Below are 21,977 nucleotides of genomic sequence, written 5' to 3'. Positions count from 1 at the left end.
AATGAACAGTTTACTTACAGTTGGTGCTTTTCGAAAAAAGGATGCAATTGTTTTCTGTTTTTTCGGTTTGGCTGGCCTCATGTTGATGTCCGGACTCCGGAATTGGGAACTGTCCCGCCACTACTGTCTGTCTGAGTAACCATGGAAACCAGGCTCGAGACGTAAATGCCAGAGACAGGATAACTGTTAGATTAGAATCTCTACGACGCAGGCAGCCTGCAGTTAAACAAAACGATTGCCCGTCTATGATCTGACTGTTTTATGTTGTTGTTGCAAAGCAGTAAATTAGAAAAAGCTTTTTGATTTTCTGTGAGTTTCGCCATATGTTTTTTTTTTTTTTTTTTTTATAAAAGTGGGGGGGACGGATTGAGGGTCATTCGAATCTGTGTACGTCAGAACACCCCTGACGTACACGCTATCTGCGCCCTTGCTACAATGTAGCTGCCACCATCATTGGGTGAATGACTGAATGTAGTGTAAAGCCTTCTGGATATATAAATATATATATATATATATATATATATATATATATATTTTTTTTTAACAAAAGTACTATAATGTCATGCAGCGTTGAGTTTCATGTAGAAATTTTGAATTCAAAGTGCTGATGAAGGTTCTCAGTCATCCTTTGAATTCAAAGGTTTTTAGGATGAACTTAGGAAACTCATTGCGGTAAAAAGTGACCTTCAACAAAATATAAAACTAAATGTTAGAATCTTTGATGTGTCCCATGCCACCTGTCTAAAAATATCCACACCTAGATTTAGCAGAGCAGAAAGATAGGAGCCTCCCATTGGAAAAACAGTGCAACAGTTTCTGTATGTTTCCACCAATCCTCTCTGACTGATGCAGTAAGCATCATTCCTTCAACTTAAAAGTCAGATTGTTGTTTGAGGCAAAGCTCAGGGCTTCCAGCCCATAAATTAACCTTGTGACCTCTCATATCACTGGCTGAATGATACTAAATGGCTAATGTGTTTATTTGAAGCTCATAATCACAATATAAACAGTCCTAGTGAACAAAGTGCATTTGTTTTTACCAAACTACAACTACTGGGTGGTAATCGCCGGGGAACATTTGAGAAGAGCAGTTTTGAAGTCTTGTTTTTTTTTTATGGATTTATGTCTGGACTTTGACTAGGCCTTTTTAATTCATTGTATTTGTTTAGATCGACCCTGCTGAAATAATGCAATTGCTTGTGCACCTCTGAGATGGCCGAGTTCAAGGTGATACAACATGTAGCTTTTAAATAAAACCAAACATAAGCAAATGGGGTGTCAACAAATCGGTTATGGTTCTCCCCTTGTGGACTTCTGTTTGAGTTGCTTTTTAAGTTTTCTGTTTCACTTTTGATTTATGTTATTCTGTGTTATCTTGTTTATTGGTTTCTTTTCCATTTTTGTGTTATACTTATGCAATTTTGAATCTCTTGAGTTACTCTTTGTTGCCCCCTTGTTTTTCCTTTCCCCTTGGCTCCCTTCTAGTTAGGTCTATTTACACCTGCTCCATATCAGCTCATTAGTCCATTCTTTGATCTGTTCCCCATATATACATCACCTCTGCAGTTCCTCATTGCTGATTTCTTGTTTTGTTGCTCCGTCGTCTAGTTGCTCCCCATGTGTGTTTTCCATCATGCTTCCTGGAATTTTTGGTTTTCAGTATTTTGTGTTTTTGCTCCAGTTCCGTGTGGGATTATCAATTAAATCAGCAAAACTCATCTCTGCCTCCTCATCTCAGCATTTGGGTTCCCAAAGACCTTCACCAAACCCTGACAGAATCAGAGTATTGTCCTCCATGTGATCTTACCTCTACTCTGATTGTCGTCAACACTAAATGGGCTTATTTTTAGCTTTAAACTCCTCCTTATTGATTGCATAGTTTAGTTGGTGATTATTTCACTCGAGTTGTGAATTTCTGCAGGTCCAACAGAGTGATCTTGGCCCTCCTGGCTGCTTCCCTAAAAAAATACTCTCCTTAGGGAATCAGTCCTATTTGGAAAGATTCAAGCTGATCTTTACTATTTTTTTTTTTTTTTAGATTTTAACACTCTAAGGCCTTCAAACAGATCAGATTACACACAGACTGCCTCTGAATATTGATTAGGTGATTTGACATGACAATTGGAGGCAGTGAGTTTTATTTAGTGATTATTAAAGCAAATGTTCTTCTTTTTTTAATCATAACAAATGTCAGAAAAACATTCAAAATGTTCTTTGAATCATATTACTGTATGCTCAACTTTGTGTTGCTCTCTCAGATGAAACCCCTGTAAAGCACACAGATGTGTTTGTCACCAAAGAAAATGTGAAGTGTAAGCTGTTGTTTGTTTTTAGCAACCTTTACCTTATTTTTGCCAACAGAGAGGCACGCTGACACCCCACACCACAACCATCAACATGAAGTTGGGCATCCCTCCCAAAGGCTCCTGTCGTGACACCTTCAGTCTTTAGTGAAGAAGAGGGGGAGTCACTGCGGAACTGCTGGCTACTTTGGCACCACATACAGTAGGTTTTATGTGTCTCTGATGATGGTTTAAAGGGGCTCTAGTTCTCTCTGTGCTCCATCCCAACCCCTCTCTTGCCTCCACCGCACAGGAGCACCTGCACGCCTGCGCTGAGCCCTCCCCTCCCCCCCCCTTCCCCTCCCAGACCAGATTCCTCTCCATCCATCTGTCCCCAAGCTCCTTCATCCATTACAGGGCAGCTCGGCTACAGCGTTTGCATGTGGAGAGCAAAGCAGAGGGAGGCGGAGGCAAACTTCTGAGGGAGAGGCAGAGAGAGAGAGAGAGAGAGAGAGAGAGAGGGAGGAAAATAGATCAGAGCACTGAGAGAGGGAGAGGGAGGCAGCAGAAATCGATGGCTGCAACAATGGAGCTTTAGGATCCAGAGAAGGTGCTGGTCCGCCTGCAAGCGGCTGGGGAAGAGGGTGCAGATACTCTATTTGAGGAGGGGGGTGGGGGGAGGAAGAGAAGGAGGAGGATGGGCCTGGAAGACAGCCTTGCAATGGCTCTGCAAAAATTGGATTAAAGCAGTATGGTAACGTTTCTGATTTAATTTATCGCTGTGCCGCTTGTGTGTCACCCTCCCTCGTGTTTTCAAGGCTTAGGCATGCCCGTCCCTCATGTTTTCCATGCTTCCATCCCAGCCCTCATCATCAACAGCCCACCACCAGGATCCCTCATCCATCACTTTTGATGTATTTTAGATGTTCCAGACACGTCGCGGTCTCCCCCCCCCCTCCTCCATGCTGTCTGTTTACACCCAAACCCAAAGCTGGACAGCACCCCCGCCTCCACCATCATCACCACCTCCTACTATACGAGCAATCGCATGGCTGCTGCAGAAACATCTCACTTACTCAGAAAAGATCAGGACATGATTAATCACCAGGGAGTCCAGTCATTTGTTATTTTCCTCCATGGTGCTGGGAGATTGCAACCTAGATTCAAGGAAAAGAAACCTGCATGCTTTGCAGGGCTCTACTGAAATAAACCAAAGCTGTGCAAATATCCAAACAGCAGGTTAGGATTTTTTTGTATCATGTCTGTTTGAGCTCATGTTGACTGTATTTGATTACAGTGTTGGGACATGAGAGTTGTTAACAATAGCTAACACACGCACACATCTGCCAGGCTACAGATCACCTCTTTAGACTAGTCTGAGATGGGAAACCCCTCATGGATGCATGATTGGTTGATTATGTGTTTGGTTTATGTCCTGGTCATCCTTTTAAATATGAAAATGATGATCTAGATTTTATACAGTGCTATGAAAAAGTGAAAAAGTTTTTTACCCCCCTTACAACGTTCTGTCGCTTTCAGAACAATGTAAGAGGAATAAATAAGAGGAAATATGAATAAAAAATCTTAAAATAAAAAAAATAAATACAAAAATATAATAAATAAGAGGAGGAAATACAAAAAATAATTTTCTTTTTAAAAAGATGGCTTCATTTATTAAGGGGGAAAAAACATGCTATATCCACCCCAATGTGGACGTCAGCATAGTAAGTCATCTTTCCTCAGCAATTCCTGCTGGGGAGCAGAATGTTTTCTTCCATCAATTATGACAAGTTGTCCAAGTTGTGAAGAAGCAAAGAACCACAGACCATCACCTTGTATGATGGTCTGTGGTTGTATGACTTGTATGATGTTTCCCCCCCCCATTAATGCTGTGTTAGTTTTAGATCAGATGTATCTGAACTGCTAAACTGAATATTTTCCAAAATAAAACTTCATTTTTTTTTTTTTTTTCACAATCCTGATCAGGAATTTTGTGGAGGATTTTTATGTTTGTTTGTTAAACAATAGCTTATATATCTCCAACTTTGATCATCAGGTTTCATATTTAAAAATATGGGAAATTTTACAACATCCACTGCGAGCCGCCCGACTATCCCAGCCAAGCCCCATTACCCATTGGATTTTAAGATTTATGCACAAAAAAATGTAAAATAAACACTTGCTATCCAGTTGCAAACTAAAATAAGGTGATTAAAGTTTGACTTGCCTTGCTAGAGGCAGTTCTGTTTGGAAAGGCAGATCCTGTTTTTTTTTTTATATATAATTATATTAAACAATAGTACAGGACATTTTCTGGAGACTGTTAATACATGAGGACGTTGGAAAAGAGGGATAAAATATGATTTTTTACAGACCAAAACCGGAGACCTGACAGCTGTGCCTTAACTAAATCAGGTCTCCAACTTTCGATGTTGCTCTGGGTGCTTTCATGGCCTCTTGAATGAGTTGTTGTAGCTTTCTAGAGTTATTTCGGGTAGGTTGGCCTCCACTGGGATGGTAAATCATGTTTTCTCAATATGCGGAAAAAGGTTCCCACTGTGGCTTCCGGAAACTACCCATGCATACATTTTCCGTCATGCTTATTCCAGCTGGGGTTGCGAGGGGTGCTAATGCATATCTCCAGCTGTCAATGGAGTCGGGGTACACCCTGGACAGGTCGCCAGTCTATTGCAGGGAAACATAGAGACAAACAGGACAAACAACCGCGCACACACACACCTCATTCTCAAGGAGACTTTAGAGAAGCCAGTTAACCTAACAGTCATGTTTTTGGACAGCGGGAGAAGTGGGAGTACCCAGAGAGAACCCACGCATGCACAGGGAGAACATGCAAACAGAAAGACCACTGGCTCAGAATCCAACCCAGAACCTTTTTGCTGCAAGGCAGCAGGCCAGCACCACTGTGCAGCTTTGCTACCTAATAGTAATTAGCAAAGTTTTTCTAAGCTCTTGTGTTTCGTTAAGTGATATGATTTTACATGAGCCGTTGCTTTTTAAGTTCTTTAAGCCCGCTTCATGTTGTCAGATAGGTTTAATTAAAGTTGTTTCTTGATTGTAGGATCGGCAATAATGAAGCCTGAGTGTAAACCATCACTTTAACGCAACTCTTTTTTGGTTATCTTATGACACTTGGTTTAATGATCCAAAAAGTTTACATTGGACAAAATAATAATAAAAAAAACTACAGTAATAAAGAAATCTTTGATGTAGCAGCACAGTACAACCTTCCATATATCTGAAACTTTTAAATGCATATTTTTATTCTACCATCCCTGGCCGTGGTTTATTTTACTAACAGACATTTGGAATAACTTAATCTGCTAGCGGAGGTTCAGGGTGTATGCTGGGAGGAAAGCAGCACAGTTATGTTTCATCTAATTAATGAATAATAGCCACTCTCTGTACTCTCTGAACTCTCCACCAAATCAATTATAGCTCCTTGCAGCAGAGGTCGGAAATAAACTAATTTTAGGTACTCAGGGATTTTACCCTGGTCTAAAAATTAATCTTTTTTGATGAGAATAGTCACCTTAACCTAAAATAATGCTTTGCCCTGTTGATACCTTAAGATTATCTGTTGATTATACAGTGAGATGTCTTTTTTATTTATTTAGATATTTCTAGTTTATCATTAGAAAAAAAAATGTTTATTATTCTTTTTTATCCAGTAGATAAATTTGCCATTATATAATTACTAAAATTAAAGTAAATATGACACATTTTTATACTCGGTTTTAGGTATACCAAAGAAAGAAATACATATCTCAGTAGAAAGGCTCCCTTAAAATTTAAATCTCTTTTCAAGCAAATCATAATAAAATGTAATATATTTGATATGTCAGATTTAATTTAGAAGAACTCTGCTCATATTTCATGCAAAAAAGCTTTTGGCTGTCAGTGATTCTCAGGTCATCTTGGTTAAAAATAACTCATTTTGGGGCTTTCCATACATAACTACTGATGACAAGCCCTTCAGATTTTTATTCTTATATAAAATCCCCCTTTAAATGTCTAAAAGCACCTGTAAACTGAACACCAAAATTAAATCAGAACCTGTTCTTGAACCCATTTGCAGCTCATAAATCCTGGTCTCTCTAGAAAGGTAACACTTTGAATATTCAAAAAGAGCAGTCAAACATAAAGTAACTTAGTTTGTACTTAGAACGTATTAACCCTATATTAATATTTTTCACTTAGCATTCATGGAAATGTACATGGATGGCTAAATATATTGATTAATGAAATAATGCTATAGATTCTTACCTAAAAGTTTAAATGTGACAACAGCAACCCAAACAATATGTATTCAGCAGAGCGTTTCCTGTGGTTATGTCAAGTGTTTCTCCATCAGTATTATTTGTTGTTACCTCTGTTACGGTTGGGTCTAAGGAGACCATAGATGGACAGAATTTGATAAAAGAGGTGTCAGTCAAAAGAGATGTTGGCAGCCATTTTGGCTCAGTACTGTAAGATTTTTTTTATATCAAAAATAATTCACTTAAGCATTTAAGGTTTCAGGAATAGAGATTTTCGGGTGAATTTATGAAAAAAAAAATTATTTTTTTTCTGAGACTTCCGTTATTTACTACTTTAGGTTAGTAGCTGTCTGAAAGATGAAGTCTGGGAAACTTCTACAAGATCTGCAATTTCACTATGACTGCATCACAATTTGCTCACCTCTGATGTCCTGCATGGTTCATACATTTTTCTTGAGAAGAGCAGATATTTTGTCTTAGATTCTGCGGAACAGCCTTTCGGTTCTTTAAAACACTCCTGATTTAAAAAATATAGCTACAGTTCTGCAAGAAAGCACCTACCTCCCTTACAATTGTTTCAATTCAGCCTTGTATAAAGGGTAGTGATTCGTCAACAGGCTCTATAATCACGATTTAGGTCCAGACTTTGACTAGGCAACTTCCAACCTTCTATTGTTTTCTTTTTGGGTTCACTCCGGCTTCCTCCCACAGTCCAAAAACATGACTGTTAGGTCATGGCTTCTTTAAATTCTCTTTAGGTGTGAGTGAATGGTTGTGTGTCTCTGTTTTGCCTTAAATTTTGTGCTTATGAAAAACAAGTACGCTTTACTTAACTTGTTTAAATAAATCTAACAACTTGGATGTAATTAAGTAAATATTACTTAATGTCTTCACAACTGGTGTGTCTTATAGAAAGTAAAATTCATTTGATCCTGGGAAGTGAGTTACTTGATATCACAGCATTAAATTTTAATTAAATCATTTGCGTGCAAATACTTACAATATATTTTTTAAGTAGATCTTATGAGTTGGTTTTTTCAGTCTAGGTATATTCTGACTGGCTTTTTTTTTTTTGCTTTAAAAATTGAATCTGATTCTTCTTGTATTGAACAGATTAACTCTATAGTTTACTCAAATTTGTTTGAAATATATTTGTTTGAAAAAGAAGCAAAATCCCTGCTACATCTTCAGTAAACTCATATGTAATTTCTAAGACTGATTGCAAATGGGTGTAATGCTCACGGTCTATAACTGTTTCGGGAGCCGTAGGCATGAAGTTCATCTGAGATGTTGACAAAAGAGGGCAGCTTAAATAATGGCTACTTGATTCACAGGAAGTGAAGTGAAACATGAAATAATCAAGATTTTCTTTAAACATACTGATCAACCACATGCTGTGTTTTTGTGTTTCCATTTTGAAGAGTTAAAAGGCAAATTGACCGTTCTGTAAAGGCATCATTTTACCCCCATGAAACAGCAGGGATAAAACTAGAGAAGTACTGTAAAGCATCTGAAAAACATGATTTGGTTCCATTAGTTAAAGGGATTCCTTGGAGAGCAAATTAATATAGCACTTCCTCTTTCTGTGGTACTTTACCTCTGTAAATAATTTAAACTGAACATTTTTAGGTTGAGATTATGCAACTGCAGTAAAATATATAGATATATTTTATATATATATATTTTTGAATAATTTTTTTCCCTCATGCGCTGATCTTTTGCTCAAACATCAATAATTTCTTTCCAGAATACCAAAGAAATCCTTAGAAGTTCATCTTCAAACATCCTTTTGATGATATTTGAGCATATTTCTCCAAAACAAAATACTTACTGACTTCTTGAAAAATGTTTTCTCTTCTCCTTTTATGTTTTTTTAGTTTGTCCAGACCTCACTCTGACCGCCATCATTCTAGCTAATTGTCGTTGCTTAATCCAATTTGAAACAGTCCCACTTTATGTTTTCTAATCATCATTTATTTTATTTCTCAGGAAGCTTGCCGGCTGTTTAGATGAGCCAGTTTCAGCTGATAAATGCAATTTGTACAACAACGTGAAGATAAAGCAAATGATACTAATCCATAGGCCTGATGCGATCTGAAGACCTTAAATCATCTGTGGTCTCTCCAAAATTATTGCTTCTAAAGAAGCTCATCTCAGTTTTTAATTAATTTCCAGACACAAACTCAATGTTTTTTGCATTTTTATACAATTTAGTAATGCAGATGGGTCAGGTGTTTGGGGTGTCATCATGATCAAATGAACTGTTGTCCAGTAGATTTCAGTTACCACCACCTCCATCCCTCTAATCACTTCCTCACTCTCTGCTTCTTTCCCCTCAGCTGGACAAGAGTGAGGTGACAACCTTAGGCCTGCCCTCCAACACCAGCCATGGAGGCTCTGACAGCAACATCAGCACGGACGGATCAGGAGTGGTTGCGGCCGGGGCAGTAGGGGGGGCGGAGGGTTCGAGTGCCGGCGAGCCCCAGCGGACCCGTGTGGCTTTAGAGCACCTGCAGCAGAAGATCCTGAAAGTCACCGAGCAGATCCGCGTGGAGCAGGAGGCGAGGGACGATAATGTGGCTGAGTATCTGAAGTTGGCCCACAACGCAGACAAACAGCAGGCCTCCAGGATCAAGCAGGTGTTTGAGAAGAAGAACCAAAAGTCAGCACAGACCATCGCACATCTGCACAAGAAGCTAGAGCATTATCATAAGAAGCTAAAGGAGATAGAGCAGGTAAGTATGGCTGATCAACCTGTGATGCTGTTTGCTCTGAATCCTAAATCTCTGTGCACTGAGAGAAATAAGACCACACCCTGCTGAAGCTAGTGTGCTTTTTCTATCATATCAAACATGTGGTGGTATTTCCATTTTTACAATATTTGAAGATTCACCTTATATAAATAAAACATCAGTGTTGGGCAAGCTACTTGTCCAGTGTAGTGAGCTAAGCTATCAGTTACTCAACAATAAATTAAGCTTCACTACACAACAGCTACCAAGCTAAGTTAGTGTAACCTAGTTACACTATTGTTACTAGGTTACACTAGTGTAACTAGGTTACTAACTTATAGCAAGCTAAGTTACACTAATGTTACACTAGTGTAACCTAGTTACACTAGTGTAACATTAGTGTAACTTATAGCAAGCTAAGTTACACTAATGTGTTAACAGTAGCTTAACTACATCAGAAGCTACTTAACGTTGTACCAAGCTAATGTCAATTCAAAATGAGTCTGACACACTAGTTAAAACATTTATTAAAGATCAGCCAATGACATATCACAGTGTAAACATTGCTTTATGATCAGCATATTAAAATAAAAACTGAAGTAATTACTAGTAGACAAACTAGTAAACAATTTGCTGTTATTAGAACCAAATTAAAGGTACTGTGTAGTGTTCTACACATCGAGACATGGCTATGAGTTTACATTCAATGGACATCTCTAGGGAAAACAAAACCCTACAAAAGGCATCTGATTTCTTTAGTGTCTCCCTTAGAGAAAACTTCTTCAGACCTCAATTAAACAGTTGATTCAAGTAACACAACCCAGTCTCATGGGAAAATGTACCCCCACTACGTTGGTCCACACTGCAAAACGTAGTGGAGGTACATTAATGGCCATTTCCATTTTTTTGTGGTACTGTTACGTTTCTTCTACCTATACGCTTTCTATTGTTTTACGTCCTAGTCACGTGACTTTCAAGATTCCAGCTGGGAGAAGAAAAAAAAAATATATATATGGCCGACATTCGCTCATTTTTTTGTGGAAAGATTAATAACTTGAGTTTGTTTTTGCATTAAAATGAGTTTTGATTACATTTCTAGTGAGAAATGTATAGTTTGTTGCCAGAATATTTATTCAGGGAATGTACATATTCACTTGCTTGTTCGTTTCTTGCAAAGATTTTTCAAGATAATGTGAAACTGTAACGTTTTGGTATAAACATGGCTGAGATTTCTCTAACTTTTAGTGGGAAAATCAATAATTTCAATCAGTTTCTGCATTTAAATGGGTTTTGATTACATTTATAGTGAGAAGTGTAGGGTTTATTTACATAATATTTACTTAGTGAACATACATAATCACCCGCTTGCTAGTTTTTCCTACGGTTTTTCGGATCTCGTCAGGATTATGTGAAATTGCAACGTTTTGGCTGCTCCCCTATCGCCTAGCATTTAGCTGCCGCCCCGATTCAACATTGAATTCTTTGTGATTTAACTCCATCTGACGGATCAAACCCTCGCCACTGTGTGCGTTGCGTCTGAGGTTGATTTTCAGATCAATGCATTACGTCGTGGCATACGGGAGAAACTAATTAAACTAGTTTAAAAAAAAGGATCATGGGTTAAGATCGGATGTGTTTTATTTGGAAATCTACCGGATCCTTTGTGCAATTAACTTCCTGTTTGGTGCGATCTCATTGATGGATTTTGACCAGATTTTGACCAAAGAGGAACTCAAAAAAAAAAAAAAAAACAATTTAAATACACAACCAGCATATCTGGAATCAGTGACAGAGAGCGACTGGGACCAGAAGTTTATTAATTTCTCCCCATTGATTTCCATTCAAAATGTTTTCGCTCCCACCGGGCTCTAGGGAAGGGGCGTGCATACCGCCACCTACTGTTCATGAGTGTGTAGCAACATTGTTTTACATCTATTAAATTCTATTTTTTATTTTTGTATTCTGAAGATAAATAAATAATGCTTTCCTTAATCTATAAATATCTTTTATATTTCCTTTATTTCCCAATAATCCTTTAAGACTCCATTCTTGGCCTGTCCATTCAACTCTTTTCAATTTCTTCCTTTCAGGTCCAGATGTTTTAAAGTTCATCAATACATGTTCTACATTTTCTATCTCTCCACATCCTTCACATTTATCATTATTTTTCCTCCCTATTAAGTATAAATTGTCATTTAAATAAGTATGACCTACTCTTAATCTGATCATTATTACTTCTTCCCTTCGGTTTCTCTCATTAATATTTCTATTTAATACTGACTTTTGTACTTTTTATAACCTTCTTCCTTTTTATCTTCATTCCACCTTTTTTTGTTGTTGCCATTTTTCAATTTCTTTCCTCTTATTAAGGATTTTCCTTCCCCTAACATTTTGAATGGAAATCAATGGGGAGAAATTAATAAACTTCTGGTCCCAGTCGCTCTCTGTCACTGATTCCAGATATGCAGGTTGTGTATTCAAATTGTTCTTTTTTTTTTTAGTTCCTCTTTGGTCGAAATCTGGTCAAAATCCATCAATGAGATCGCACCAAACAGGAAGTTAAATGCACAAAGGATCCGGTAGATTTCCAAATAAAACACATCCGATCTTAACCCATGATCCTTTTTTTTAAACTAGTTTAATTAGTCTCTCCCGTATGCCACGACGTAATGCATTGATCTGAAAATCAACCTCAGACGCAACGCCGCAGTGGCGAGGGTTTGATCCGTCAGATGGAGTTAAATCACAAAGAATTCAATGTTGAATCGGGGCGGCAGCTAAATGCTAGGCGATGGGTAGCAGCCAAAACGTTGCAATTTCACATAATCCTGACGAGATCCGAAAAACGCAGCAAAAACTAGCAAGCGGGTGATTATGTATGCTCTCTGTCATTGATTCCAGATATGCTGGTTGTGTATTTAAATTGTTTTGGGTTTTTTTTAGTTCCTCTTTGGTCAAAATCTGGTCAAAATCCATCAATGAGATCGCACCAAACAGGAAGTTAAATGCACAAAGGATCCGGTAGATTTCCAAATAAAACACATCCGATCTTAACCCATGATCCTTTTTTTAAACTAGTTTAATTAGTTTCTCCCGTATGCCACGACGTAATGCATTGATCTGAAAATCAACCTCAGACGCAACGCACGCAGTGGCGAGGGTTTGATCCGTCAGATGGAGTTAAATCACAAAGAATTCAATGTTGAATCGGGGCGGCAGCTAAATGCTAGGCGATGGGTAGCAGCCAAAACGTTGCAATTTCACATAATCCTGACGAGATCCGAAAAACGTAGCAAAAACTAGCAAGCGGGTGATTATGTATGTTCACTAAGTAAATATTATGTAAATAAACCCTACACTTCTCGCTATAAATGTAATCAAAACCCATTTAAATGCAGAAACTGATTGAAATTATTGATTTTCCCACTAAAAGTTAGAGAAATCTCAGCCATGTTTATACCAAAACGTTTCAGTTTCACATTATCTTGAAAAATCTTTGCAAGAAACGAACAAGCAAGTGAATATGTACATTCCCTGAGTAAATATTCTGGCAACAAACTATACATTTCTCACTAGAAATGTAATCAAAACTCATTTTAATGCAAAAACAAACTCAAGTTATTAATCTTTCCACAAAAAAATGAGCGAATGTCGGCCATATATATTTTTTTTTCCTTCTCCCAGCTGGAATCTTGAAAGTCACGTGACTAGGACGTAAAACAATAGAAAGCGTTTAGGTAGAAGAAACGTAACAGTACCACAAAAAAATGGCCATTAATGTACCTCCACTACGTTTTGCAGTGTGGACCAACGTAGTGGGGTACATTTTCCCATGAGACTGGGTTGAGTAACAAATGAAACTGTTTATAAAAGAAGGTGAAAAAATAAAGAAGCTAATTAAGTGATACATATATTTATGTCTCACCATATAATTGAATTTCTACATTCTTGATCAAAGCAATAACGTCCCTACAGGAAAGTTACTTGATAAATAAAGCAGCGACGCTACGGTCAAGCTACTGGAAAATGTAGTTAAACTAATAGCTTCGCTGCATGTAGCGGCGCTACTGCCCAGTACTGTGAAACATTAAAAATTCTGTTTAAATGTAGCAAAAATGCTCACTGGGAGGAATAATTTAAGACACCCCCCATTTCTTCCCTCCTACATTGAATAAAATCGTATGAACAATGAGAACATCAGTGAATGTTTCTCCTGTTGAAAACTTTAGTTTGGTGCCCTCCTGACTGAGTGAGGATGTTATTGAACACATTCATAAGAGCTCTTTTGAAAACTAGAAAGCTCTTGAGTTTGCAAAGGGTTTAAAGAGCTCTTAATGAAAATGAGTCCACGGAGAAGGAGATAAAATTAAACTGATAACGTGTGAAGATCTGACTGTCTGAGAAGGTTTACTCTGAGAGCAGAGGTTCTCGAAATCATCATTGTCCCACAATGTTACCCACAGTAGGCTTTCGCTACTATTGATATCAAAATACAGGCTTGAGAAAAACAAAAAGTGGTGGAGAGTTAAGAAGAGGAGAAGCCTTGGCCTTGTCAAAGTTCAGATTTGATCTGATGTAGATGCATAAACATCTTCCAGCTCAAAGTGAGGAGTGGGACAAGCTGTCCTGATACTGGTTCTAGGGAGACTGGTAGAGGGCTACAAGACGGTATTTGATCTGCAGCGGGCTAAACTAGCTTTTAGTGGTTAGGCTTTTAGGTTTCAGTTTTTCCTCTGCTAAAAAACCCCATTTTGTAGTAAAAAGCTATTTTTGTTTAGCTGTGATCCAATCTCTTCCGTTTCTGCAGAGAAATATAAGATTGGATCAATATGAAATCAAAATAAAACCTATTGTTGAAGCCGTCCTGTTTTTTTAACAACTGACTATTCTCCATACTCCCTTATATCGCTGCATGGTCTTTTATCTTGCCTAACTCCATACAGGGGCTTCTCTCCTCCTCTGTCTTTCTTCAACTTAATGACCTCTGTCCTTTAGAGCAGGCATCCCCAACCTCGTTCCTCGAGGCCCGCTGTCCTGCAGGTTTTAGAGGTTTCCCTGCTTTAGCACAGCTGATTTTAATGATTGCAGTAGACCAAAAGCCTGTTAATTAGCTTTCAATAAAATCAGCTGTGCTGGAGCAAGGAAACCTCTAAAACCTGCAGGATAGCGGGCCTCGAGGAACGAGGTTGGGGATGCCTGCTTTAGAGATCCTCCACTTTGCTGCTTACTTCTCTCTCTTCCCTCCTTGCAGAATGGACCAGCCCGGCAGCCCAAGGATGTCCTCCGGGACATGCAGCAGGGGTTAAAGGACGTGAGGGCCAATGTTCGTGCTGGGATAAGCGGGTTTGGTGGTGGGGTGGTCGAGGGGGTCAAAGGTGGCGTCTCGGCCCTCACTCATACGGCCGTGGTCTCCAAGCCCAGAGAGTTTGCCAGCCTGATCAGAAACAAGTTTGGCAGTGCAGATAATATCGCTCACCTGAAGGACTCGCTTGAGAACGGAGTCGGGGGCAACTCTGAGGACGCCCCCACACCCCGAGCCCTGAGCGGAAGCGCGACTTTGGTGTCCAGTCCAAAGTACGGCAGTGACGACGAGTGCTCCAGTGCAACATCTGGCTCTGGAGCAGGCAGTAACTCTGGTGGGGCCGGAGCAGGAGGAGGAGGAGGAGGGGTGTTAGGGCCAACGATGGGGAGTCCCCGACTGGACGGGCACCACCACCACCACCATCACATGCACAGTTCATGGGACTCCCTACTGGAGGGGCTGCAGGACATCAAGGCCAGCCAGACGCACATGGAGAACGCCATCGAGGACATGAAGGGTCAGCTGCAGAGTGACTACTCCTACATGTCGCAGTGCCTGCAGGAGGAGAGATATAGGTAGAAGTAAACACACCCACCTCCATCTTTGCTCTGCAGGAAGGTCCTCACAAAGCTTTCAGAAATAAGATCACAGAGTCAGGAACAAATCTAATCAAAACTCTGTTCTTAGCCTCAGTAAATGTTTACGTGCAGAGGGAGCAGCACCCTGGTTAGGGGATTAACACTACTTTTGTTGTTCAGTGAGTTATTGCTGTGGGGATTTGGGGATCAACATCAGTGTTCAGTGTAATAAAGCAAAATGTCAGAGGGTCATTCAGTGACAAAAAAAAAGATATTATTTGGATACCATTTACAGATACACACAGAAAACCTGGGAGCACCTAGATCTGAGAACACTTATGAAACATCTTAATGAAAATAGGTAATATATTTAATGTAATATTTCTTAAAGCGGCCCTGTGGTGTGTTGTGTTGTATGTTCAGGTATGAAAGACTTGAAGAGCAGCTGAATGATCTAACAGAGCTGCACCAGAATGAAATGACCAACCTTAAACAGGAGCTGGCCAGTATGGAGGAGAAGGTGGCCTACCAGTCCTATGAGAGAGCCAGAGACATTCAGGTAAGCAGCATTTATTAGTAACCAGCTTATTGAATAACATAGTTACATAAATACATTTTTCAGCACTCAGATACCTTCTCTATTACGTATTTGATTAGATATTTTGTATTTATGTGTGCATTTATTTACTTACCTATATTCATTTATGTACATACTTAATTATTGAATAATAAAGGTACTTCTTTAATAACAAAATTGACTTCAGTATTAAAATACAATCGTAAATTTTTCTTCGTAAGTTGTTTTTTCTTACTAATAAACCTAATTGTTATTTTGCTTTCTTACTTAGATTACACTTCTGTTATTTAGTTGTTTCATTATGTATTCACCTATTTAATTAAGTCCTTGTTGACATTTTTGACAATTTCAGATTTTTTCTTACAAATCTGTATATATATATATATATATATATATATATATATATATATATATATATATATATATATATATATATATATATATATATATATATATATATATTTTTTTTTTTTTATTTAATTATTTCTTTACACACAGGCTTTCTTAATTAAAAGATTTTCCCTCGTTGTCTTACTTTTACAATTGCTTAAAATGACTTACATGTTTTTACATCCATCTATTTATTTAATCTACTCACTTATTTTTAACTTACATTCTTGTGTATTTTCTAGCATGATTAAACACGTCTATTTACAGACTTACTGTTCTATGTATTTGCTTTCTTAGATGTTTATTCAAGGTATCCACTTTAAATAATACCTTATAAATCATTAAGTGTTTAATGTGCTTTACTTACAATCTTACTGGAGTACTTCTTAGATCTGAATGATTAATCACTCAGGTTTTTATTGTCAGCAAATATGTTCAGGATGCATTATGTTTAGAGGCTGGTCTGCTGTAGGAGGAGGACGTCCTGCATCAGATTCACATATTTCATGCTATTGAGTAGTGGTGTTCAAAGTCAGTCCAACCGAACCGGTGTTCTGCAGCATCTAAAACTACGATGACCCTGACATTGGACACCAACGCTAAAGAATATATGAATCTTTTTCATCTTTATTAAAATGAATCTAATTGCATGAGATTAATGCACATCAGAGCAAGAAGAATAAAAAAGAAGAAGGATGAATTACAAAGAAAAATATTAATTAATTAATATTTAAAAAAAACATAAACCCCAGCATGTTGTGTCTGTATTCTTGGCCTGTGTTGGTGCAGGAAGCCGTGGAGTCGTGCTTGACCCGCATCACCAAGCTGGAGCTGCAGCAGCAGCAGCAGCAGGTGGTTCAGCGGGAGGGGGTGGAGAACGCCAACGCTCGAGCTCTCCTGGGGAAGCTCATCAACGTCATCCTGGCGCTCATGGCCGTGCTCCTGGTCTTTGTTTCCACTCTGGCCAACTTCATCACCCCACTGATGAAGACCAGGGCGCGTGTGGCCGCCACCGTGCTGCTGACCTTGCTGCTGTTTGTCCTGTGGAAGCAGTGGGACTATGTGGAACCATGGCTGTTGCCTAGCTAAAACTTAGACTTTAAGAAGCGATAGAACAAGGAGACACAAAAAAAAAAGCTTGATCAAAAATAGGCAGATGGACTTATCTTTAAAGTTGGGAAGTTACCACAGTCCATTTCATCCAACTCTTTAGGAGTGGATGATAAACCATAAAACCCATTGCTATCACCAAAAAGAAAAAGAAAAAAGTTTCCTGCAAGAAATCAGTTTTTCTTTTCACTATTTAAGACACACAAAGGATCAACTTGACTGTAAATCTTCATGTTGAAGCTGCAGCATATTAGAGACGTTTTTCTCCATGAATGTTACGTGCTTTCATGCATGTTCTCAGATGCATCCAGCTGGCATGAGTTAGCACCCCATTAATGACCAATAAATGTGTTTTCTGCCATTTCCTTCAGGAACTAAAGTGCAGTTATGTTGTTTCTTCACTCAGTCATTCTTTTGGTTTTTATCACACCCTGTTCAGGTGTTAAAGCTGTGCTTTTAGATGTTTTTTTGATTTGGAGGGTGGGATAGGCGAATCATAATAATATGTTAAAACTTACAACACTGAATGAAATAATTGATTCTGTTCACAATTACTAACATTGTAGACCTACAGCTATCCACCGTGTCAAATTACCTGGCATGTCAAAGTTTGTATCCAGTTTGCAAAAACAATTGTTGCTGTTTTATTAAAACAATGTGACAAATAAATAATTTCCTATATGAAGCCATGCATGAAATGTTTTTGTAGTAAAACCAGAAAAGTTATGTACCAGAAAAAGGATTAGGTTTATTGGGATGAATGGTTCCACAGAGGGTAGCTCTTTTGCTTTGCAGCAGAAGGTTCCAGGTTTGATTCCCGGCCATGGGTCTTTCTGCATGTTCCCCCTGTGCATGCCTGGGTACTCTCCAGCTTCCCCCCACAGTCCAAAAACATGACTGTTGGGTTAATTGGTTTCTCTAAATTGTCCTTGGGTGTGACTGTGTGTGTGCATGGTTGTTTGTCTCTGCAACAGATTACCTGTCCAGGATGTATCCCACCTCCTGCCAATAGACTGCCAGAGATAGTCACCATAAGATGGATGAATGGTTTATGTCTGGCAACAGGAAACTACCATGTATGATACGACAATATTTGAGTTTTTGAGTCCAACAGCAGGGGATCCTTAATGGCTGATTCTCCTATCAAAGAATTTGTGTCCCAGGCAAAGATTAGAAATACTGAGATAACTTCTATTGTCATTTTGTATACAAAGAGTGTATACAAAACAAATTTTTTTTTGTACAGCTTTGATGACATTTCTATTCCTTAAAGTGCAGCAGTGATGAAATATAAACAGTGTGGGAGGAAAAAATCATGCAGCAAAAAAAAAGAAACGCATTGATAAGGAAGTTCAGAGCATTAATATATATGGTGCAATTATGCAGTATTTTGGTTTGGTGTTATCAGTGTTGATGCAGAGTCAGTGACATGATTAAGAGTTTTCACAACAGTTCAGCTGTCTGATGGCGGTGGGGAAGAAGCCGTTTAGCAATCAAAATACAAAAACACATTTGTCATTTTTTACTCATGCTGCTCTTTCTAGACACTATAAGGTAAAAAAAAAAAGATATTTATACAATATTTATACATATGTTTAAATAACAACCACTATCTGTAATTGTTTGTACATGTTATAAAGTAGAGCAAATAAAAATATTTCTAAAAAAATGTTAGATTTTATGAAAAATATGACCAAATCTGAGTGTAGTTGAAAAAACCCACCTCATACAAAAAGTGATGTTTGGAGGCTGAACATCTAAAATAGTGAGAAAGAATAATCTTGCTTTATTATGTTGATTGAACTCTGTCAGCAGCTGCTGCAACATGAACAGCAATAACAGTCTAATCAGAATCTCTTCTTGCTTATTGATGATCAGTTCTTCTAATGCTTGGGAAATGTTGATCAAATGATTAACTAAGACGGTAGCAATAAGATCTAGGGATGTACCAATAGGAAAATCTGGGCAGATATTTATATTAATATTGCTGCAGTATTTGAAACTAGATGGAACTAGATATCGGTTGTTAATAATCATACAGCTGTGACGCCCTCTTAAGGTTATTGCCAAGACATTTTAATCAGGTGAAAGTACAGACTTCAAATTGAACATTGCACCAACTGAATTCTCTATTTTCAGCTGTTCTCTTGCAGATTTACTGCAGTCTTTGAGATAATAGTCCTGCTGGTGACACTGTTTTGGAGCCATCACATAGAAGGTCTCACCTTTGATTCTAGGATTATTTGATACACAGGTCCACTGCTGATTAAAAGACTGTAAGGTGCTCTGGGTCTGAAGCTGCAAAACAGGCCCATCCCTGTCCGCCATGCTGGACTTCTGGTACACTATGTTTGAGCTCATGTGTCCTGTAGCTGAAACCTTAAAGTAGATCCTCATGGAGGTTTTGTGGTTTAGTTCTGTCAAAATAGTGTTTTTTTTTTTTTTGTAGACAGAAGCTTCTTTTTTTGGTAAAATAACCAATTTTGTTAACGTTTACTCAATATATTTTAACATTTGAGAGACACAAGGCCCTTAGGTTTCTCCAGTTATTCATACACATTTTTAATCTTATAGTATAAGCACCTATAGACAAACAGATCTACATTATCTGCTGCATCATCCATGCCAAATATAGTGAAATATTTATAACCTGAATGAATATTAAAAAAAAATTAACTCATTAGGGTTTTCCAAGCCAATAACATTTTCCAGATTTATTTTTTTTAAAATAAAAAGTATCCCCAAGGGCTGTTTTATCTAACTGATCAGCTAAAACCAAAGTAACAGGAGAAACATTCAGATGTGTTTGTTGTCTTTTTAATAATTACCGTCAGGCAAAACCCTTACGAACATTACATTTATGACAGGTATTCTTACAGTACAAGACAGAACTCAAGGAGATCAGAGCCAGTGGCATGGCCACATCTGACCGCTATAAAGTAAGACATTCATCGTCATTTAGATTGTTCCAACTTTCACAGAGTTCACAAATGTATTCTGCATTTGACTCGTATCAAACACAACAGTTTTCTTGATTACCTAGCAAATTCTAAAGACCTCAATAGAAACAGTACAGTAGAAAAAAACAAAAACAAAACATAAGCAGAGGAATTCCTGATTTTACTGTTAAGATGAACGATGTACAATATATTGCTTTCAGGTGCTCAACTTTAAAATGGGTACCTCTCCTAAAGACACATTCTTTAAAATTCACCATCCTCTGCTATTTTCTGGTGATTTTCATCTGCCAGCAGGTTAGACGGAGGTGCAGCAGTCAAATCGTTAAACCGCAGGAGGAGCTGCTTTTTAGGAGAATTTATCGAGCCAAACATACAGTAGGACCAGCAGCCCCTCCAGAGAATTGCAGCTTCCCTTCATTCACCATCTTTCCTTGTTAACCATTTATTTTTAAGGAGTTAAAACAAAATACTAAAAACAATTCATGATCTCAGAGTATTGAGCCTAAGACACAGCATTGAGTCACAGATGGAGGAGAGGAAAAATGAAAACCTAATGACATATGGTGAGTATTAAAAGCTTCCATATTTGATGTTACACAATTATTAAAAAAGGTAAAACAGGAGGCAGCACAGTTTGGACTCTAGTCTGATAATGAGGCTCTGTTTGGAGTATTTAGTGCTCGAGATCAAACGTGTTCTATAAAATATGAAAACGTGTTGAAGAAACAAAGAAAAGAAAAAAACACGCCAAAATCCATGTTGCCAGTGAATGTAGAAAAGTGGAGTATCTGGATGCTTCCAGACAGAAGCCTGATTGTTGTTTAAAAACATGGACACACGTGTTGGTGTTCAGCAGGACAGACCTGCTAACACAGTCTTCAGGCCATTATCTAAAAAGTTCCTCCTGCAGGTGGAAAAAAAAAAACCTGCAGCCACATTTATAAAAAGGTTTTCCTCCTATCAGACACAATCCACCTTCTAAACATCAGTCAATAATAGATGTGGCAAGCTTCCATCTTTATCATCTCCAACTACAGATGCATCTGAGTTCATTAGAATATCTCAGTCAAGTTTTTTCAGTGATTCAATACAAAATACAGAGCCATGGCTTTCAGCTCATTAACCAAAAATAGTCTCTCAGAAATTAAAAATATTACTTAAGACCAATAACCCAATTAAATATATATTTTTATGGCTAACATAATGTGGTCAAGTTGAATTGATAGCTATTCAGTAGACAGAAGAAAGAATGTTTCACCTTAAAGGTAAAACACCAAAAAAGTTCAAATCATTGGAAATTTGAGTGGAAGGAAAAAGTTCCAGAAGCAGCAGTTTTTAAAGCAAAGCAGATTCATGAATTTAAAATGATTTACAACTGAACTGGACTGTATTCAAAGCCAGAGCTTCGAGATCACAACTGGCTTATAGCTAATGCTTTCAATGTGTTGAATCTAAAAGAACTAAATCTGAATTAAGATCCACTGTGATCGGCTTCTGTCCCCCTTTACCAAAACTCCTTACGAGATGCTGAGTGCATTCTAATCATCGAGGAGGACGGAAAGTTTTCTGGTGTATTTTTAGAGTGATGATGGAGCAGGAGATGAAGAGACAGAATGGAGCTACGGCTGCATCAATACATCTGCTCCCAGAATCCACCAGTCAGTATTATAACTTTTTTTTTCTGAGAAACTGGATTTTAGTGTTTAACTACCGTATTTTCACGACTATAAGGCGCAGTTAAACGTCTTTTTTTTCCCTCAAAATGTGCG

General features: G+C 38.1%; 1 protein-coding gene across 1 annotated transcript; it reads left to right on the top strand.

Annotated features, from left to right (window-relative positions):
• The first annotated feature begins 2,650 nt into the window (after positions 1-2,650).
• Positions 2,651-17,933, top strand: tmcc2 (transmembrane and coiled-coil domain family 2). Its single transcript, XM_038279986.1, has 5 exons — positions 2,651-3,036; positions 8,899-9,294; positions 14,543-15,168; positions 15,595-15,730; positions 16,928-17,933. The coding sequence occupies exons 1-5, from the start codon at positions 3,034-3,036 to the stop codon at positions 17,225-17,227; spliced, it is 1,461 nt and encodes a 486-aa protein (XP_038135914.1). The 5' UTR covers positions 2,651-3,033; the 3' UTR covers positions 17,228-17,933.
• The last annotated feature ends 4,044 nt before the right edge of the window (positions 17,934-21,977 follow it).

Source organism: Cyprinodon tularosa, unplaced genomic scaffold (assembly GCF_016077235.1).
Source record: "Cyprinodon tularosa strain WSP-4 unplaced genomic scaffold, ASM1607723v1 ctg154, whole genome shotgun sequence".
In the NCBI taxonomy this organism is placed as follows: domain Eukaryota; kingdom Metazoa; phylum Chordata; class Actinopteri; order Cyprinodontiformes; family Cyprinodontidae; genus Cyprinodon; species Cyprinodon tularosa.
Note: the sequence above shows the minus strand (reverse complement) of the source record. Positions and strands in the feature narration are given on the sequence as shown.